Source organism: Eleutherodactylus coqui, chromosome 12, assembly GCF_035609145.1.
Source record: "Eleutherodactylus coqui strain aEleCoq1 chromosome 12, aEleCoq1.hap1, whole genome shotgun sequence".
NCBI lineage: Eukaryota > Metazoa > Chordata > Amphibia > Anura > Eleutherodactylidae > Eleutherodactylus > Eleutherodactylus coqui.
Genome location: NC_089848.1, coordinates 70,036,387 through 70,054,875, shown reverse-complemented (window position 1 = coordinate 70,054,875; position 18,489 = coordinate 70,036,387). Strand labels below are relative to the sequence as shown.

At 41.5% G+C, this 18,489-nt stretch overlaps 1 protein-coding gene across 1 annotated transcript in view; it reads right to left on the bottom strand.

Moving 5' to 3' along the window:
• Window positions 1-847: 847 nt before the first annotated feature.
• Window positions 848-18,489, bottom strand: part of DNAH11 (dynein axonemal heavy chain 11) — a 270,457-nt gene continuing 252,815 nt past the window's right edge. The window contains exons 75-84 of the mRNA XM_066584695.1: window positions 17,467-17,594; window positions 17,119-17,346; window positions 16,654-16,845; window positions 11,351-11,470; window positions 9,224-9,466; window positions 7,292-7,474; window positions 7,098-7,213; window positions 6,689-6,801; window positions 5,741-5,881; window positions 848-3,056 (exon numbers count right to left, since the gene is read on the bottom strand). Of these exons, the coding sequence (XP_066440792.1) occupies window positions 2,809-3,056; window positions 5,741-5,881; window positions 6,689-6,801; window positions 7,098-7,213; window positions 7,292-7,474; window positions 9,224-9,466; window positions 11,351-11,470; window positions 16,654-16,845; window positions 17,119-17,346; window positions 17,467-17,594 (1,712 nt within the window). The 3' untranslated portion in view covers window positions 848-2,808. The remainder of the gene's footprint in view (window positions 3,057-5,740; window positions 5,882-6,688; window positions 6,802-7,097; window positions 7,214-7,291; window positions 7,475-9,223; window positions 9,467-11,350; window positions 11,471-16,653; window positions 16,846-17,118; window positions 17,347-17,466; window positions 17,595-18,489) is intronic.

The following is an 18,489-nucleotide window of genomic DNA, read 5'->3' as shown; positions in this document are numbered from 1 at the left end:
ACCCCTGACCATCTACTGCTGACCTATGCAGAGAATAGGTAATCAGTTAAAAAGTGGGTAGACCACTCCTTTTTAACTTTATACAGTAATAATCTTATCCACCCTAGACCCTAAAGTTATACAAAACAGGATTTTTGTTACTATAAAATCCATTTCTTATCATGTTCATTGGGGGACGCAGCAAGGCCTGGGGTAGAGCTGCTGCTACCACTAGGAAGCGGATGTCAAGTACAAAAAAGGGTTGATTCCTCCCACCAGCTATACCCCTCCTGCAGGCACTGAACCAAATCAGTTTGTACAGATCCAGTAGGAGAAACAAATTGACTTGACAGCCACAAACCCTAAGGCCTCCCTCACACAGACGTTTGCAGAAATGCAGCGTTTACTGCGGTTTCAGCATAGTTATCATGCATTGTTTCTTACAACAGCTAAAAACTCAACCAAGGAAGCTGGCGCCGTCCGGGCTCCTGCCACTGCTGTCCGAAGCTCTGGGCAAGCTTCCGGGCACTTGTCATCGTCGACAGAGAATTTTTTTGCTAGTTACGGGGTTTGAAGACTCCACCTCCAGCAAGAGTTTGCTCTGATTTGGCTAAAAATCAATACTCACCTTGTAGGTGATGTCGCTGTCCTCAGCGGTGCTCTCGGGACTTGTCAGCCTTCAGAGGAATTTCCACTGCTAACGGAGATTCTAAATCCCCGCCTCCAGCGAGAGATTGCTCTGAATGGCTGAGTGACAGCCGGCTGAGCCAATCACAGCCATTCATTCATGGAATAGCTGTGATTAGACGCATCCAGCGCTGACTCTGATTGGCTCAGCCAATCACAGCAATCTGCTGGCTTCTCAAGATCCCGACAGTGGTGCTGGGGACAGTGGCTTCACCTGCTAGGTGAGTTTTGATTTTTTTTTTTTTCTTAAATAAACAGCCTTGGCTGTGTTTTCAGCTGTGCTGAAAGGCAGCTAAAACATTGGCATAACATATGCCAGAGCTGCTAAAACCAGGCGGCATCTGCACAAAAACGCAGCGTTTCTGCAAACGCCTGTGCGAGGGAGGCCTAAGGAAGTGGGTAATGAAGTGGTATTTGTTGACTATGCGTAGTGATGTGGGAAACAGCCTTGCAGTACAGAAACTATCCCTGCTGCGAAAGAGGGTCAACCATACTCATAAACATTTCACCATTCTATTAACTATTGCATACAGAACTGTGTTATATAACACACACTGACTGATAGGTGGCACTTTTTTCCCAGCGTGTAGGGTCCATATTATGTTTGGGCATTGAGATCGGGAAGCGGTTCATGTGTCATTCGGTCCAATGTGCGATGCATGGTTTGGCAACAGTAAATAACTAGTACAGAACATGCTGATATTGTCTACAATACTACATGTTACTTCTCGTCATGAACAAGTCACCGCCTAAAGAAAGGCTGGGAAAATCTAAAACACTTGTCCGTTCCGGAGGGCCAATGGGGCCCAGCCTAGAGAGAGAGGCCGCAGGGTGATTTCTCAATGCAGGAAAAGAGAAGGCCCAGCCCAGAAGAAAAGACTGCTGCTGGGGAAAAACAAAAGTGCTAGGATGTGTCCTGGTTAGGGTGAAAGTGTCATAGGTCTGAATTGGGAACTAGGACGTGAATAGCATCCTAGGCAATTATGTACCCTGTCCCTCTCTAGAAGGGAGGGAAGGCTGCCAGAAGGAAGCACCAAAGACTTCCCTACTGTGCATGTGGAAAGGACAGGGATGGAATGCTGCAACAGGTGGCCTGGGGAAGCCTGAGAGGAGTCTAAGTGTTGGGGCAGAAGCTAGGAGGGGAACACTAGGTTGGAGAGGCCTATGAAAAAACATAGGGGAAAGGCGATGGCTGTAAATGACAATATTCACATATGCCATACTTGCCTAATCCAGCTTACTTACTTCAACTTTATCCTCTTCGCTTCAGCTTCCCTGGTGTACCAGCAGGGTCACCCTTCAGTGACCATTAGTGGAGACAGATCACTGGATTGGAGAAAGCAGTCAGGAACCTCAGGTGATCCCATGGCTGATGGGAGGCAGAGCAGTCAATGTTGCTCTCATCCACTTTGTCTTCTTGGAGGACGGAGTAACAGCGTGTCTAATGCAGCACTGTTCTCCACACTTGGGGACAATCGGAGAGGTTGGCTTGCCCTGATTCCCAGCTTGAGAAGAAGGAAAAAAACTAAAATAAGAAAACGGAGGTCCCGCAGAGCAGGCGGTCTGCATCCCACAGACAATAAGCTAAAACTGATTTAGCTCAGTCCCTGCTAGTGGGAGGAACCAACACTCTTCTGTACTTAGTGTCCACCTCCTCGTAGTAGCAGCTATACCCAAGGTCTTCCTGTGTCCCCAATGACATGGACAAGAAATATATATTTAACCTACTGTAGCAGATTTATAGCTTCCTACCAAGCCAGCACAGAAAGAAACTTGACTGCGTTCATTGTTCTAGTCCTAGACACTCAGATACCTTGTATCTTGAACTGCAACTCACATAGTGGGAAGGGTGTGAGATGTGTAGTCTTGAAGTTAAGTAATCACGTATGGAGAGAAATGTATAAGATATGTGTATTCTCTATACGAGATAATCACTTGCTGTTAGAAGCTCAAGAAGTTTGTGACCTGTTCTTACTGTGCCTCATCTTGGAATAAATGCTGTCTGCTTAAAAGGACTTGTTCTCAGGATCGGAGATTTCTAACACTTCTTTCTTTAGGTTTAAATCTGCATTCGCTTAGAAAAAGAAAAGTATATAAAAAACATCCTTTTGTGAACCTGACTCATTATGGCAGGTCCTGTGACTAAACTGACAGCAATAATGCTACACCAGCCAAGACCCATTTAGCTGGCTTCTCCTTGGTTTTAAGATTAAAGGTCCAAACATAAGTGGGACCCCTAATTTTTGTCTTGTACAGAGGACACTCGTACATGTTCTTAAGATCCTGTTTCTCGATTGGAATGGCTTTCACATAGATGACCGGCATGGGAGGAGTCAGCTCTTTGAGACGTGCTTCACAAATGACTCCTGTCTGCATGTCCCAGCGAGCGCCTACAAGGAAACAAATACTGTAAGATGGTCTGTATGTAGACATTTATATTTTAAATAAACGTTTTACTATAAAGCTACTTTCACCTTAATGGGATGGTGGAATAATTTAGAAACCTGTTTTGCCTATTCAAAACACGTGGCTTAAAAGGATAGTCCCCTCTAGTGCAGATTTAGTCATTACACATGCTTGTTACAGGAATTGATATCCTTGGCTATTTAGAAATGGCAAGAGTGAGTTTAAAGGTTAACTGGCTCTTAAAAATTGATGATATATCCTCAGGATGGGCCATCAATATCTGACTGGTGGGGGCCTGCTGACCAAACCTCCTGCCAATCAGGAGTACCTAAAAAACATAAAAAGTGATTCTGTAAACTTTTGGGGTTTCATTTTTTTGGCCCAGTATAAATGACCTGTGACCTTTTATTCTGCGGTACAGTACGATTATGGCGATACCAAACATATCGGTTTAAAAAAATTAAAAAATCAGTTTCTTTTTTTTTCTTTTGATGGAGCTGAAAGGCGGCTTGTTCTTTGTAGTATTAGTTGATGCTTACAAATGGTATCATTTTGGGGACCTATGACATTTGACTGATATTTACTGTGTTTCTATGAGGTGGGATGAACAAAAAAAAAAAAACAATTCTGACGAGTGTTATTTATGGTGTTCATCTTGTGGGTTAAATAACACAAAACATTTATGGTTCGGATTTTTATAGATACGATAACACAGTATACTTTAAAAAAAAACCTGTTTATTTTAGTCCCACTTGGGCACCTGAACTTCTGTGAGCTTGATTGCTTATATAATACACTGCAATATTTTTGTATTGCAGTGTATTCGGCCTATTAGGTTACTAAGATGGTAGGCCTGGAAGCCAACGTGAGGCCCCAAGGTGCTATGACAACTCATGGGCACCCTTTGCGTCTTGGAGTGACAGATAGCCCCCTCCCTGTATCTAACCACTTAGATGCTTGTATTAACTGCAGCATTTAAAGAGTTAAGTTCCTTGGATCAGCATTATCTCCAATTCTGACCTTTAGAACAACTGCCTACTGCAAGTAATCACATCACCATGATGAGAAAAGGAAGAGTAAGTGCCAACAGCAAACACAAAAAAGCACCAGCAGAAAGTGGAATGATTTATCTATATATATAAAGCTGAAAGCCCTCACTGACTCACTGACTGACTGACTCGCCAAAAGTTCTCCAACTTCCCAATGTCGTAGAAACATGAAATTTGGCGCAAGCATAGATTATCTCCAAAATAGGAAAAGAAATTGGGTCCCAACTCGATTATTCAATTCTAGCGCAAAAGAATTGGCGTCGAAATTTAACGTACATAATCTAAATCACTCACTTCCCAATGTCATAGAAACGGGAAATTTGGCACGAGCATTGATTATGTCATAAATAGGAAAAGTTAGTGGGTCCCAACTCGATTATTCAATTCTATGCGCAAAAGAATTGGCGTCAAAATTTTACGTACATAATCTAAATCTCTCACTTCCCAATGTTATAGAGACGTGAAATTTGGCACGAGCATTGATTGTTATAAAAAGGAAAAGCTAATGGGTCCCAACTCGATTATTCAATTCTAGCGCAAAAGAATTGGCGTCGAAATTTTACGTGCGGAATGTAATTTTCTCACTTTCCGGTGTCATAGAAACAGGAAATTTGGCACGAGCATTGATTATGTCATAAATAGTAAAAGCTAATGGGTCCCAACTCCATTATTCAATTCTATGCGCAAAAAATTAGCGTTCAAATTTTACGTACGGAATCTAATTTTCTCACTTTCCGGTGTCATAGAAACGGGAAATTTGGCACGAGCATTGATTATGTCATAAATAGGGAAAGCTAATGGGTCCCAACTCGATTATTCAATTCTAGCGCAAAAGAATTCGCGTCAAAATTTTACGTACATAATCTAAATCTCTCACTTCCCAATGTCATAGAAACATGAAATTTGGCACAAGCATTGATTGTGTCATAAATATGAAAAGCTAATGGGTCCCAACTCGATTATTCAATTCTAAGCGCAAAAGAATTAGTGTCCAAATTTTATGTACGTAATCTAATTCTCTCACTTCCTGATGTCATTTTATATGAAGGAAACGTTGCATGGTTACCTCCACGTGGTGTTTCCTGGGTAACGCAGCGAACTATGCAAAATGGTGAACATATGTTTTTCCTCAGTATCTCTAAAGTAACCACGACTTCATAAGATTTTCCGTGTGAACACCAGATAAACACCAGTACCAAATTAACTCGGGCGAAGCCGGGTATATCAGCTAGTGTATTATAAGCAGGATGATGGAGGTAAGACGGACATTAAATGAGTTGCAAGCAAAAGTAGAGGCGGTCACCAAGGACCAGCCTCAAGGCAAGACACTAAATAACACAAAATACATGTTTTGTTTTAGTTTTATTTTATGTGGAGAGAGGTGTTTGTGTGATTTAGTTGAAGTTTTTTTTTTCCATAGATATCCCCTTTAATATAGAAGCGCTCTGCTCTGGCTCATGACTACGATAATTAGGGATGTGTCTCCTTTAAATATTGAAATATATTTGTAACACAACTGTGGAGAATATTTACAGTCATAGTGATAAATTTTGTATAAGAGGAAAATAAAATATAACTTTCTCTTATTTCTATACATTCATGGTACTCTTGCCAATTACCTTCCATAACGAGTCCATGAATATAAGCGCCTTCTCGTGGGGGGTGTCCAAAGTCATCCTTCACTTTCTTGGTAACATCAACGGTCAGACACATTTTATCTAGGGGCCATTCGTTCTTACGGGCCATGCTTTGCATAATTGCTGATAAGGGAAATTTCAAACAATTGTCTGAAGTTAGTAAAATGCTTTCAAAATAATTGTTACCCTTAAGGCCCATTTACACGGAACGATCGTTTTAGCGATAATCATTGCGTCTAAATGTGTGCCCATCGTGCACTTTTCGTGCACTGCTAGCTGAGCGTTAAATTCAGTCCAACCTAAAAATCGTTGTTCAGCCTTATGAGCAGTTCTCCACGGGGAGTGCTGATAGCATTGTTTTCCGAAGGAGAACAAAGGAGCTGAAAGCAGATAAGAGTCGTTGGGCTAATAACTGCATTCAGCTAAGGCTTCATTTGCACACTTAATTGCTCTTAAGTAGCTGAGTAGCTACTTAAAAGTTTATACAAAATGATCGCTCAAAGCTTTCACCCAAACTAGTTTGAGCGATCATCGGCTGGTGTAAATGGGCCTTTAGTAAAATGGACAGTCTTCTCAGCATTATATTTTAAGAACGTGTCACAGTATGGCTCTGTTCAAACCCTGATGTATACCAAACAATTGCATACACAGCTCATTAACCTCCAATGTAAAAGACAACAAGACTACCACACAGGATAGCTTTTTCATCATCAACTTCTACTGAGGAGCAACCTGAACCTCTGCCAGGAGGACAATCTTTTAAGACGACATTGAAGGCCATTATGGTTGATTGACGAGCTTCTTGTATATGATGAGCATATGAGAACTCCTTCTCAAGTCATTTACCAATAAAAACATTTTAGTTGTGGAAAATGGGTAAATTTACAAACTGTGAAATATTTCATGATAAATTGCAAATTTTGTAGTTACCTGTCAAAAACGACTGTGGATTGAAAAAGCCGGAAAGCCAGACTACTGCAGGTAATACCAGGTCTTGTGTCCACATATCCAGCTCACGACATCTCAATAAAAGATCGTTAATCCTGTAAAATGAATGGAAGGGAGGAAAATGCATTTCCTTTGGTTTGAATTGGTGCGTTCCCTTAGTTACAACAAAGATTAAATAAGTGGATTCATGGACAGATGGTTGTTAAATATTGGGGGTCTCATTTTGCACTAAAATTTGCTTTTAGTTTTCATAACTGATTAGCCCCACAGCAGAACAAATATGTAAAAAAAAGTGATTTGAAGTCTAATTTCACTTTGTTGCAAGACGTTTTACACCGTAGGCAATAATTCTAGTAATCCCCCTCGAACATCAGTACAAAAGAATATTTACCAATGCCCTAATCCAAATGTTGACGGGTAAGCAAGCTTTGTCCATGAGTCAGGAACGCTGTCATAGTACAAGGCGAGTTGTAGTATTTCCATATCTGAGGAAATGGTCAACTCTCCCTAGAGTGATGAGAAAAAACCATGTTGATGTCATGTGATCTCATGTATAAAAAAGGTTTCTATTAAAATGATCCGCACCTTTAAGCCCAGGTCCAATTCTTTAAGAGACCTCCGGATCTCTCTCATTAACATGTTCATTCTTTCACATTCCTGGAAACAGACAAGGACATAGGGACTTCTCTCTGTTGTCTTCTGCATGATCTCTTGTAAATTATAGTCTTCTGGGAGTTTCTCCAAAACATCATCAATTATATTCTTAACCTATTGTGGAGAAAGGCTCAGCATGACTGGTCATCCTACCCAAACTTTCCCTCTTGAAGTCGGAAAGGAACATAATACTAAATAGTAAATTCACAGTAAAAAAAAAAATCCTAGCAATTGATGAGGTGATTTCCGTTTTCCGAAAAAACTGGGACAAGAGCGGCTATGTAGTTTTTATGATGCCTTCTCTATCATTAGCAAAGTCGTACCACAAAAAATTGCATATAGTAAAATTGTGTTTTTATAGTTTTATATAACAAAGCCAGAAGTGGATCAAAACTGAAGGAGGAGTATAAAGAGCTGTTCACACATCTGATCATTTTTTGTGCCTTTGTTCTGTTATGCAACAGAAAACTAAAAAAACTGCATCGCTGGACCCATCAAAGGATGGAAACTAATGGTGCTTGACAAGGGTCGATTATTGGGTCCGAATGTTGCTCTGAACGCTTGTTCGCTCACCGATCAGGGGATCATTTGTTGTTGGCTTATCGTTTAGTCTCAGCAAGCATAACAATGCCCACTGATTGGCGATACATCTTATGTGATCAGGGAGATGTACGGCTGGTCTATGTAAACGAACAGTCATACTACGGATTGTTCGCCCCCATAAGCCGATTCTCGACCAATGTAAAAGAGAATGAAATGAGTTCTGATGGACATGCGTGTCAATTGGTGCTCGTTACATCGGGCCGGGAACTCGACCAGTGTAAATGAACCATTAGCTGCTGTCAAGATTCATCAAATCTAATGATGGGAAGCAGCACTATGAGAACTAATAAGCAGTGATTTATTGACTGTGAACTTGAAGCTCTGAGCTCTCTGATGGGTGCGGGATCAGGCTTCTCATTCACACAGTGACAATCAGAGCATGGAGATTTCAGCTTACAGCTACCAAGTCCATGTTAGTTATGACAGTGCTGCTTAGTTAGTTGCAGCAGGAGTTGGCGGGAGCACTTGCAGAAGGCACTCACAGCTTTATAACATGTGGTCTCCTCTCTGGTTACAAAGCTCAGGAGTACTGGACACTGGTTTTACATGATAGGTGTTGGCGTGCATGTTGAGTTGTGCCTCCCAAGATGCCCCTATTCAACACAGAATCCATATTGAGCGTCTGTAAGAACTGTTATGAATTCCTCAAGTCAACAAGCATATGGTGCACAATCTAGCTGTAAGATGAATGCCTTCAGCAGGAGCGCCGCCGCCCCCCCCCCCCCCCCCCTCTGCAGTAGGAAACAAATATTGTCTCCTCCCTTAGCTAAGCCAACCCACTCAGTCACCAGAGAGAAAAAATACAGATCAGCAGGAGATTAACCCCAGTTTTCTCTGCGGGATCTCTACAACAGGGGTCCCCAACTCCAGTCCTCAGGGACCACCAACAGGTCATGTTTTCAGGATATCCTATGGTAAGAACACTTGTGGCAATGTCTGAGGCACTGACCATAATTACATCACCTGTGCCATACTGAGGAAATCCTGAAAACGACCTGTTGGCGGTCCCTTAGGACTGGAGTTAGGGAAGACTTCTACAAGACTATTCCCAGAGCATGCAGACAGTCCTACAGACTGACAAACAATGTGTACAAAGTTAACTCTTGTTTCATTTTCTCATTCATCTCTAGGTTTAGTGTTCATATACCGTGTAGGGACGGGTAAAGGAATCCATACAGGCTAGATGATACCATCGCAGAGGATCCATGTACAAACGGGAAGAGCAGTTGAATAAAGCAGTTATGTACCTGGATGTCTTACCTTCTCTTCTGCAGATATTCCTGATCCTTCGCCAATCAGGGTCTCTTTTGGTTGCATTTCTAATATGGTCTTGAACAGGTTATCAGAAGTCACTGTTAGGAATTCAATCTCAGCATTCGGATGCAGTCCGTACAAAACAGGATTATCTGCAGGCAGGAATTCGTCTATATAGGTATGGTATCCAATGTAATCCAAATTTGGTGGGGCCAGGAATCCAGGAGCTAACGACAACTCTCCATCAAGCTACACATGAAAAAAAGATACAAACAGATCTTAAAGCGGTTTTCCAGGTAAACACTACTGATGACCTAACTTCGGGATAGATTCAATAGTTAATTGGCTATAGTCCGCCTCTCGGGATCCCCCCCTGATTGTGTATTATGGCAATGACTGTGGGCGCACAGGCTCAGCACAGAAGCAGATTGCGCCGACCCCTGTTCAGTGGCTGGCGCATGTATTTGAAGGCTGTCATTGAATTTAATGGGATCTGCACCTGCAATTACCAGCACCAGCCACTATACAGGGGTTGGAGTTAACTGCTTCCGCTCTGTACCCGTGTGTTGTGGTGCTGATAGCGGTCACATGATTGGCTGAATCCAGCTGATCAACTATTGATGACCTATCCTGAGAATAGGTCATCAGTAGTGTTTGGCCGGAAAACCCGTTCAATGTAAAAACACAAAAAAGATCTTCAGACACTCATTGGAACACGTTTAATATATGGCCCTAGCCTAGCAGGGAGGGAGGTGAAGGGTCCCTGCCTAGAAGCGGAGTAATTGTCTCGATAGAGACTGCCCCACGGTCTTCATCATGGGCCCTGATTTTCCCTATAGGAACTCCTGGAGAGATGAACCGAACAGCAAAGCAAAACAGAAATAAACAGCAGGAATACAGCTGAAAAGAGACCCGCAGCAACTTATATGCGAGCCGCAATACACCCACCAAGGAAGAGCTCCAAACTCCAAATACTGTAATGGATTGTAATAAACTAAGTAAAATGTCTATTGCAAATATGTGTTTCTTTTCCTCACTACTAACATACAGCTGTCTGAAAGTGCTGACTAACTCCCTCTTCACCCCCTCCCACCGTGTTTCTAACAATTTACTCAATATGGCGACTCCCTAGTACAGGAATTCCAGGATAAGGACCTCAGCTCCTGGAGGAAGAGACCCAAATAAGGGCAATAACCAATCAGCTACAGATTCGTACTTCATGACGTACTAACAATGCATACTGTTTATAAAACCCCATGCAGTTTGATTAGAAAAAAGAAGTTTCATTTAGCTGAACAGCAGGTTTCAGTGTGATTCTTCTGTGCATGTACAGGCCTTAGACCTACTAATTGGGAAGTGGGGAGATATTCATCATCGGGTACACTTAGTACACATCTATAACAGTACTCCACCATGGAACGAAATAAGCAGCACTGAGCAAAGGAGGGGGTGAGACTATAAAGCCCCTCCACACCTGGGAACTGGCAGAGTGAATAGAAAACCACACCTCCATCCTACTCCCAGGCATGACTAATCCAGCATGCATCCATGCAGCAAAGAAAGACAACACCAGCAGTCTCAGCACATGGTGCATTACCCTTGTCCTGCATAACAAGGCAACGGGTCTTGGACTGTATCGAGGCCACCATGCCATGACACTGTTGCGACTGACAAGCCGCGACCGTTCCTTTCATTGTGCTATATGTTAGCAACTACTTTTGTTGGATTTGTATATGCATCCTTCTTTTAGCTTGTTCAAAAATGTACTTAATAAAAATGTTAAAAAGAATAGGACCCATGCACAATACTTGCTGGAACTGTGGCATTACCAAAATATACTACTTAAGCTGAATCAGCTTTTTTATATCATTAACGGAAACTGTTGCATTTGAGCCTCCGGACATGATGAGTCTTAGTTATCCTTCTTTGCCTCTATAGGAATACCTCTCCTGTTCTCAACAGCGATGGCACCTAGGTATCAGTGATTTTGTTGGCCATACATATGTCCTTTCTGAAATTTACTGTAAGCTGCTATTCTGTTCAGCACTCTTAGTTTTATCATACAACAACCTATTTTTTTTACTGTTACTAAGTAATTTGATAAGTAATCTTACATAATAACATGTCTCTTACCAGTGCTGGACTCATGAACTCCTCTAAGTATGTCTGACACAACCTTCTGTCCCAGTCATCAGTTATGTGGCCGCCATACATAATTTCTCCAAACAGGTAGCGCAAGTCCTCCCATGGTACCTGCATTGCATAATAAAACCTTTAGGGACATCATTACATGTTGTTACATAGTGGAAGATTAACCCATTAATGATCGGCCCATTTTACAGTTTTTTCATCATCTCATCCTAAGAGCCATAACATTCTTCTGTACAAGATTGTTTTTTGTAGGATAAGTTGTGTTTTATTACCATCGTTTTTGGGAGCAAATAATATACTGTATAATTTATATTAATTGTTGGACTGAAATACCTGCATTGGTTTTATGGGTTTTGTTTTTACAGTTTTTCTTTTGCGGTATAAATAACATAACATTTTCTCGATCTACAGGATTACGGCAAAGTTATGTACACAGTTTTTAAATATTTACTATGTTTGCACACTAAAGACACTTAAGAACGTGTCTTTGCATCTTGCATTATAAGAGCTATAACATGTTTACTTTTCCATTGATGGAGCTGCATGAGGCCTTGGCTTTTAGTGGATCACTTGTAGTTTTCATTGATACCATTACTGGAAACATAAGACATTTTGATAACTTTTTATTCCATTTTTTGGGGAAGCAAGACGAACAACTGAAATTTTGACTTTATTATGTAGGTCACCTTAACTAAGTCACCGAAAAAAAATGTGCTGGATAAAATATGAAAAATCAATTACACTAAAAAATATTGTATTTTATCAATAACTCATAAAATACATATAAAAAACAACAACCAACTTCATGCCACAAGTAACATCCATCCAAATAAAGCATAAACGTACATATAAGTAATAGCAATAAAGTGCTACCATAGTAACAAAAAAAGTTGAATGGCTGTGATTGGTTCATCGAGCACTGGCTCTGATTGGCTAAGCATCACAATAGACCATTGAAACGGATGGGCTGGCACAAATGCATGAGCTCTTCTTTTTTTCGCTTGCACAAATAGACATTGTATCTGCACGTACAAAAAGCTGCAGGATCAACTGAAATACACAGGAGTAAGCGATTTTTGGTCCTGGAAATCCGTAGCTTGTTTAAGCAATCAAAATGCACTTACACCCGTGTGAAAGAGCCCTTTCGAAGTGTTAAAACATCTGATGAGTCTGTAGAGCGAGCACAGGGAATTTTAAAGAAACCTGTAATCAGTCTGTCAATGGACTTGTAGACACCGGCTAACAGGTCTACAGCGGGGCTAAAGGAAGTTTTTAAGGTATTGGATGTATTACTGATAATATTTTGCTTGCAGTAAAAATAGGTTAAGGCCTCATGCCCATGGCCGTGATGGACTCCGCTAGCGGAATACTGCAGTGGAGTCTGTCACGGGCCCCCCCCCCCAAAGACCCCATAATCCCCTCCCGGATCCGCTGTGCAAGTCCCGCATGACGCGCCGGCAGTGTCATATGATGTGGTCGGCAGTGGGCGGGCAAGCGTATTCACACTATATTTCCGCTGTGCTACAGTGGAAGTATAGCATGACAGCCGGCTTCCATTGACTACAATGGAATTGGGCCGTGCGTATTCCCGCGGCATGTAAAGTATGCCGCGGTTTATTTCATGTTGTGGAATTCCGCAGCGTGAGCATTGAGCTATTAGGTTCAATAAAACCTAATAGCTGCAGGGCAACGGGGCAGAAATCCGGCTATGGGATTAGCTCTTAGGAATTGTATACAACATATCTGTATATTACTACAAACTAGAGCTTCACTTTAACATCTCCCATAAACAAAGTGCCGCAGATGCAAACTGCAGACAGTCCAACTCCATTGTTTTAATGTTAACAGATGGTGTTTTAGGTATGACAGTTCTTAACGGGGGAATGAAGGGGACAGTTATCACAGGTAAGATTAATTCTTGTAAACAACTTGGAACTACGTGCCCACAGCTTACTGCACTTCGCTGAAACATGGAGACTCAGCCCACCTAAGTATTATTTTTCAAAGTCACCTTGTTAATATAATAAGTACGGCATAAACTTGTTTTACTTCTCAAATAAAATCACTCATCTCACCTTAATTTCATCTCAAGTAGCGTATCAGTGGGAATGTCACAACAAGGTGGCATCCCTAATACATAAAAATGACACGCACAAAAACCGCACTGTTATTTATGCATGTGACGCGTTGCAAATTGCTTCCATCATCAAAACTAATTGTAGTGATTATTAATGCAATGTTAAGAACTGTCAGATTTGCTGTATGTAATTACATTTCTGCAAATGCTTCATTACCTGCCTAATGAATAAGGAACACACGTACATGTGAAGCTCCGCTTTTGTTAACAGAATAAAGGGCATTTTTCCTGGATGCTTTGGACTTTTTAGAAGAACGTTTTACCATTGATCACATTTTCCCAGTGATGGAACTCTGTTTGCGCTCCGTGTTCAGTATGTTATCTCACGGATATAGAAAAAAAACCATGGTCCATCTAGTTACCTTATATTATGTCCTTGTAATTCTTCTGTCAGGATAGATATATACTTATCCCCGATGCGCTGAATTCACTTATTGTTGATTTTCCAATCAAAGGATATGCCATATAAATCTTACAGATGCCCGTCCCATAGAAGTATGCAGCTGAGAGTATGAAAGCAGCCGAGCAAGACGGTCTTACATTGTTTCTGTAACCCAATAGAAGTGAATGGGAGTTACATAAACAATGTAGCACAGCGAGCTGGGCAATGAAAACAGTGCAGCTTACTGTGCTCTACTGTTTCTGTGACTCTCATTCATTTCTATGGCTGTTACAATGACAGCGTAGCTCAGCCCTGTTTAGCTGTTTCTCATGGTGACCATGATTGGCCCAAGATGGGAATAACTCTTTAAAGGTTTTCGATTATTTGCCCCCTTTCCCTTCTTTCATCCAGGCTATACAAATTAAGTTCTTTAAGTGTTTTCTTGTAAGTTTTGTTCTTCAGACTTTCCACCATTTTTGTAGCCAGTCTTTCAACCTGTTCTATTTTATCAGTGTCTTTTTGTAGGCGAGATCTCCAGAAATAATCACAGGATTTGAGATGAGGTCACACTAGAGCTCTATACAGCGGGATCACAATCTCCCCCTTTCTACTGGTTATACCTCTAGTTATGCAGCCCAGCATCCTACTTGCTTTGCCTGCTGCCTAATGTGGACACATTTTGAAGCTGTAAGAAATCAAAACCCCCTAGATCAGTGATGGCGAACCTTTTAGAGACCGAGTGCCCAAACTGCAACCCAAAACCCACTTATTTATCCCAAAGTGCCACCACATCAGGGGGTGGGGCTTATCACGATGTATGATTTTTACCTCCATCATTCTTAAAAGGACAAGGCTGTTTCAAAATAGACCGGGCTCAGATTTTCACTGCTTTTGAATGCGGAAATGCTGTGGAATTTGCCTCGCAAATTTCTGCTGCGGACATTCTGCAGCATTTCCACCTCGTGTAAACATATCCCAGCAGTGATAGTGACCCCCTTAGAGCAGCCCCAGTAGTAATATTGACACCCCAGTGCGGCTCGAGCGGTAAGGGTGACCCCCCAGAGCGGCCCCAGTGGTAATAGTGACCTCCCCCAGAGCGGCTTTAGCAGTTATAGTGACTACCACAGCGGCCCCAGCGGTAATAGTGACACCTCACAGTGGCCCCAGTCGTAATAGTGACACCCCACAGTGGCCCACGAGTAGTAATAGTGACACTGCACAGTGGTAATAGTGACATCCCACAGTGGCCCCCCCAGTAGTAGTAGTGATACCCACAGTGGCCCCAGTAGTAATAGCTACATCCCACAGTGGCTCCTGTAGTAACAGCGCCCCCCCACTCCGAGACCCATATTCCCCCCTCCTCTGCTCAATGCTGCTGCTGCCACTGATCCCAGGTGCACACTGTGACATGCTGTTGGATGCCTCCTCTCCTCCCCTGCTTTCGCAGAACCAAGTAGGAGACGTCAGGACAGGAGGATCCCAGCTGCACACTACCGTCACAGTGTGCGCTGGGATCAGCGCCTCTAGCAGTGCTGCTGAGTGAATACAGGCAGGGGAGCTGCGGCACCTCTGCCGATATTCACTAATGTGGTGAGTGGCCGACGACAGTGCGTGCCAGCAGGGAGGGCTCTGAGTGCTGCCACTGGCATGCGTGCCATAGGTTCACCACCATTGCCCTAGATCCTTCCCTTCTGATGTCCTGAACACCACCAAACAACCAATACAATACTCATTCTGAGGATCTGTTCTCTCCAAGTACATTATTTTACATTTAGAAATATTGAACTGCAGTTTCCAGTTTTTACCCGCTAAATTATTTTACTTCTTACAGACACAACCAGGAATATCAATCCTATTTGTGTGACCCAGCAAAACAGACAAACCTTTCCCATCTTCTATGTCACTTATGAACATAATAAAAGAATAGGACGCAGGACAGATCCTTGTGGTTATCACTTGTACTGTAATTAATCTCTCTTCATTACCAACATTCTGTTATCTATCCGACTATCCAGGAATTTATTCTAATTTTCAATAAATTATCTATGAGCTATTTATGTATACAAATATCCTTTTGCTTTCCTATCATTTCAATAGGATCTCACCAGTGTGACTATTCAAAGTGAATCGGGCCAAGTTGCAATACCAGACTGAACCCCTGAACAAGGGGGGCGCTTTTTCTGTAAGAAAGCAGCTGTGATTTACTAATACTGTACAACCCAATTGTGTTCTGAGCATAGATCTCTTTGGTAACATGATTTAGGCAAAGATCAGATTAGAGTCTGTGCTCTTGTAACTGTAGCTGTATACTACATTTGTGATATAAACCAAAAAGGTGGACTTACAAACTACACTGAACCAGAATCAGTTCTGATTCCAAAAGCGAAGAAACATTTCTATACATGAAGAATTCATTAACCAACTGATGGACCTGTGAATGATTGGCTGAAAATGACTGTTCTGACGTCAGTTGCACACTGGCCACACTCACGCTGGGGCCCTGAACACCAACCCTTCACCTAATATAAGGATGTGTACTAAAATATTTTCCTTCAAAAAGAGTCCAAAGACTGTTTTTTAACCCCTTATGGACCGGACAATTTTTAGGGATTTTACTCATGTGGTGATGTAACTGCCCTAATTTTTTTTTTCTTCAGCTATCAAAGCCCAGGACCAAGCCCCATAAATTTACTGTGTTTGGTCTTTAAGGGGTTAATAGAAAATATTAGCAAGTTAATCACGCTCAGGTATTTGCACACAGCTTACCTTTGTATTGGCTTCCAAATAGTTGTATAACACATTAACACATATAGTCAGGTCTCCGGCATTGAATGGATAGCTACGATTCCAACCTTGAGGACCAAATTTAAGTCTTCCGGCGACAGAAGCATGAAAGTAGCAAAGAGAAAAGAGGATGCTCTTAAATTCATGCTCTCTCGCACACATCTCCAGCGTGTCCTGAAAATTACATAGAGTAGAGTCACCAAATAAATACATAAATAATCTACCAGATTATGAAATACGATGTATTTATGGTAAGAAGGAGACTAAAGATCTTCCAGCAACGCGAGTTACTTGATGTTATTTCCGATGTGCTGATCCAAAGTTACCTCTTCTCAGCGGATTGCTTCATATACTAATAGCGATATCACTTCCTTTATGAGTATCTTTTAAAATACATATTCAGTGGATATGTAACGACTAGATTAACATTTTCTCTCTGAAGTTTACCTGATCGAAATTGTAGAGTGCAGCATGTAGGTTCGCCAGCATCCCGGTTGGAGGCTCATTAGTGATTTTGATGGAATTTTCTAATATTCCTTGAGGAATGATATGTTCTTCTGGAGCGGATGCCGGCTCAGCACTGATGAAAATTCGGTAATCCTCATGGCTCCCAGTGCTGTACTTGTCAAGGAGCTTTTCCAAGGTCACCAACCATTTGGCTACTAAATGAACATTCTGGGCAAATAAACAATTATTAGTTTTCAAAAAGAAGCTACAAAGTAACTAATATTACACTTTACAAATTGCTCTAATTGAGGGAAATGGTAGGTTTAATACTGTATATAGATTACCTACCTGCAGGATCACCCAGTGTCCTAGCTCTGCAGCTTTTTCCATGGTCTCCTCTGCTACTTTTTCCTGTCCCTGGCCTAGTGAAATGTTATGGAATTTCCCAGAGTCGATAGTGAAGCCCAGTTTATTACCTAATAAATGATAAGTGTATAGTATTATAATATGATGCTGCAGTCAGTAAATACAGTATATCTATGGTCCAAGAACCATATAACTGAACTACAGGTTTGTACCTGGTGGGTGAAGTATAGGTTGCAATACATCATCTACCAGTTAATATAATTTTATTATAATTACATTACTGGCAATTTACAAAAGGATGTTATAAAATGTTGAATAATCTTTAATGAAAACTTGAACTCCCCCTAGTTTAGGACGAGCTGGTGCATTCTGCAGAAAAAGGACATTACAGTTTTGGATGAACAGAACTTGTTCAAATTCAAATGGCTGTACCTCCAGTTCTATGAGTGCTACCGACACATTGGCTTTTACAGAAGCTACAGCCGTTTGAAGTGGGGCCGAAAATACTGGATATACAGCTGTCCCTTTTCAGTCAGGGTGCAGTATGAAGAGGGAAGTAGAGGTGGGACAAGCAGGCAGTAGAGGATATCTGTGATTCTCCTGTCTCTCTCCCAGGGAAGGAGTGACATGAACTTTGGTTCATGTTATAACCTACCCCCCATGAATCAGACAGCATACTTGATTTCTTATTGTCACATATGGGGGTCTTTTTTCCCAGAAAAGGGGTGAAAAAATGAGGCTTTGCTCATCTAATCACTACTCTATGCCATTTAACCCCGCAAATACTGCAGTCATTGCTGCCCAAGGCATCTAAAGTTTTTTACAGAAATTTTTTAAAAAGTGTTTTTCCTCTTACACAAAGCTTTAAATATTGAAAAATAAAAAGAACATAGAAAACTACACATTATTGGTATGGCCACATTCAGCACTGTAAATTTCCAAAGAAATTTTTTTTTTTAAAAAACCCACCAAAATAGCAGTTTTCTGTCCTCCAAATTAGAAATA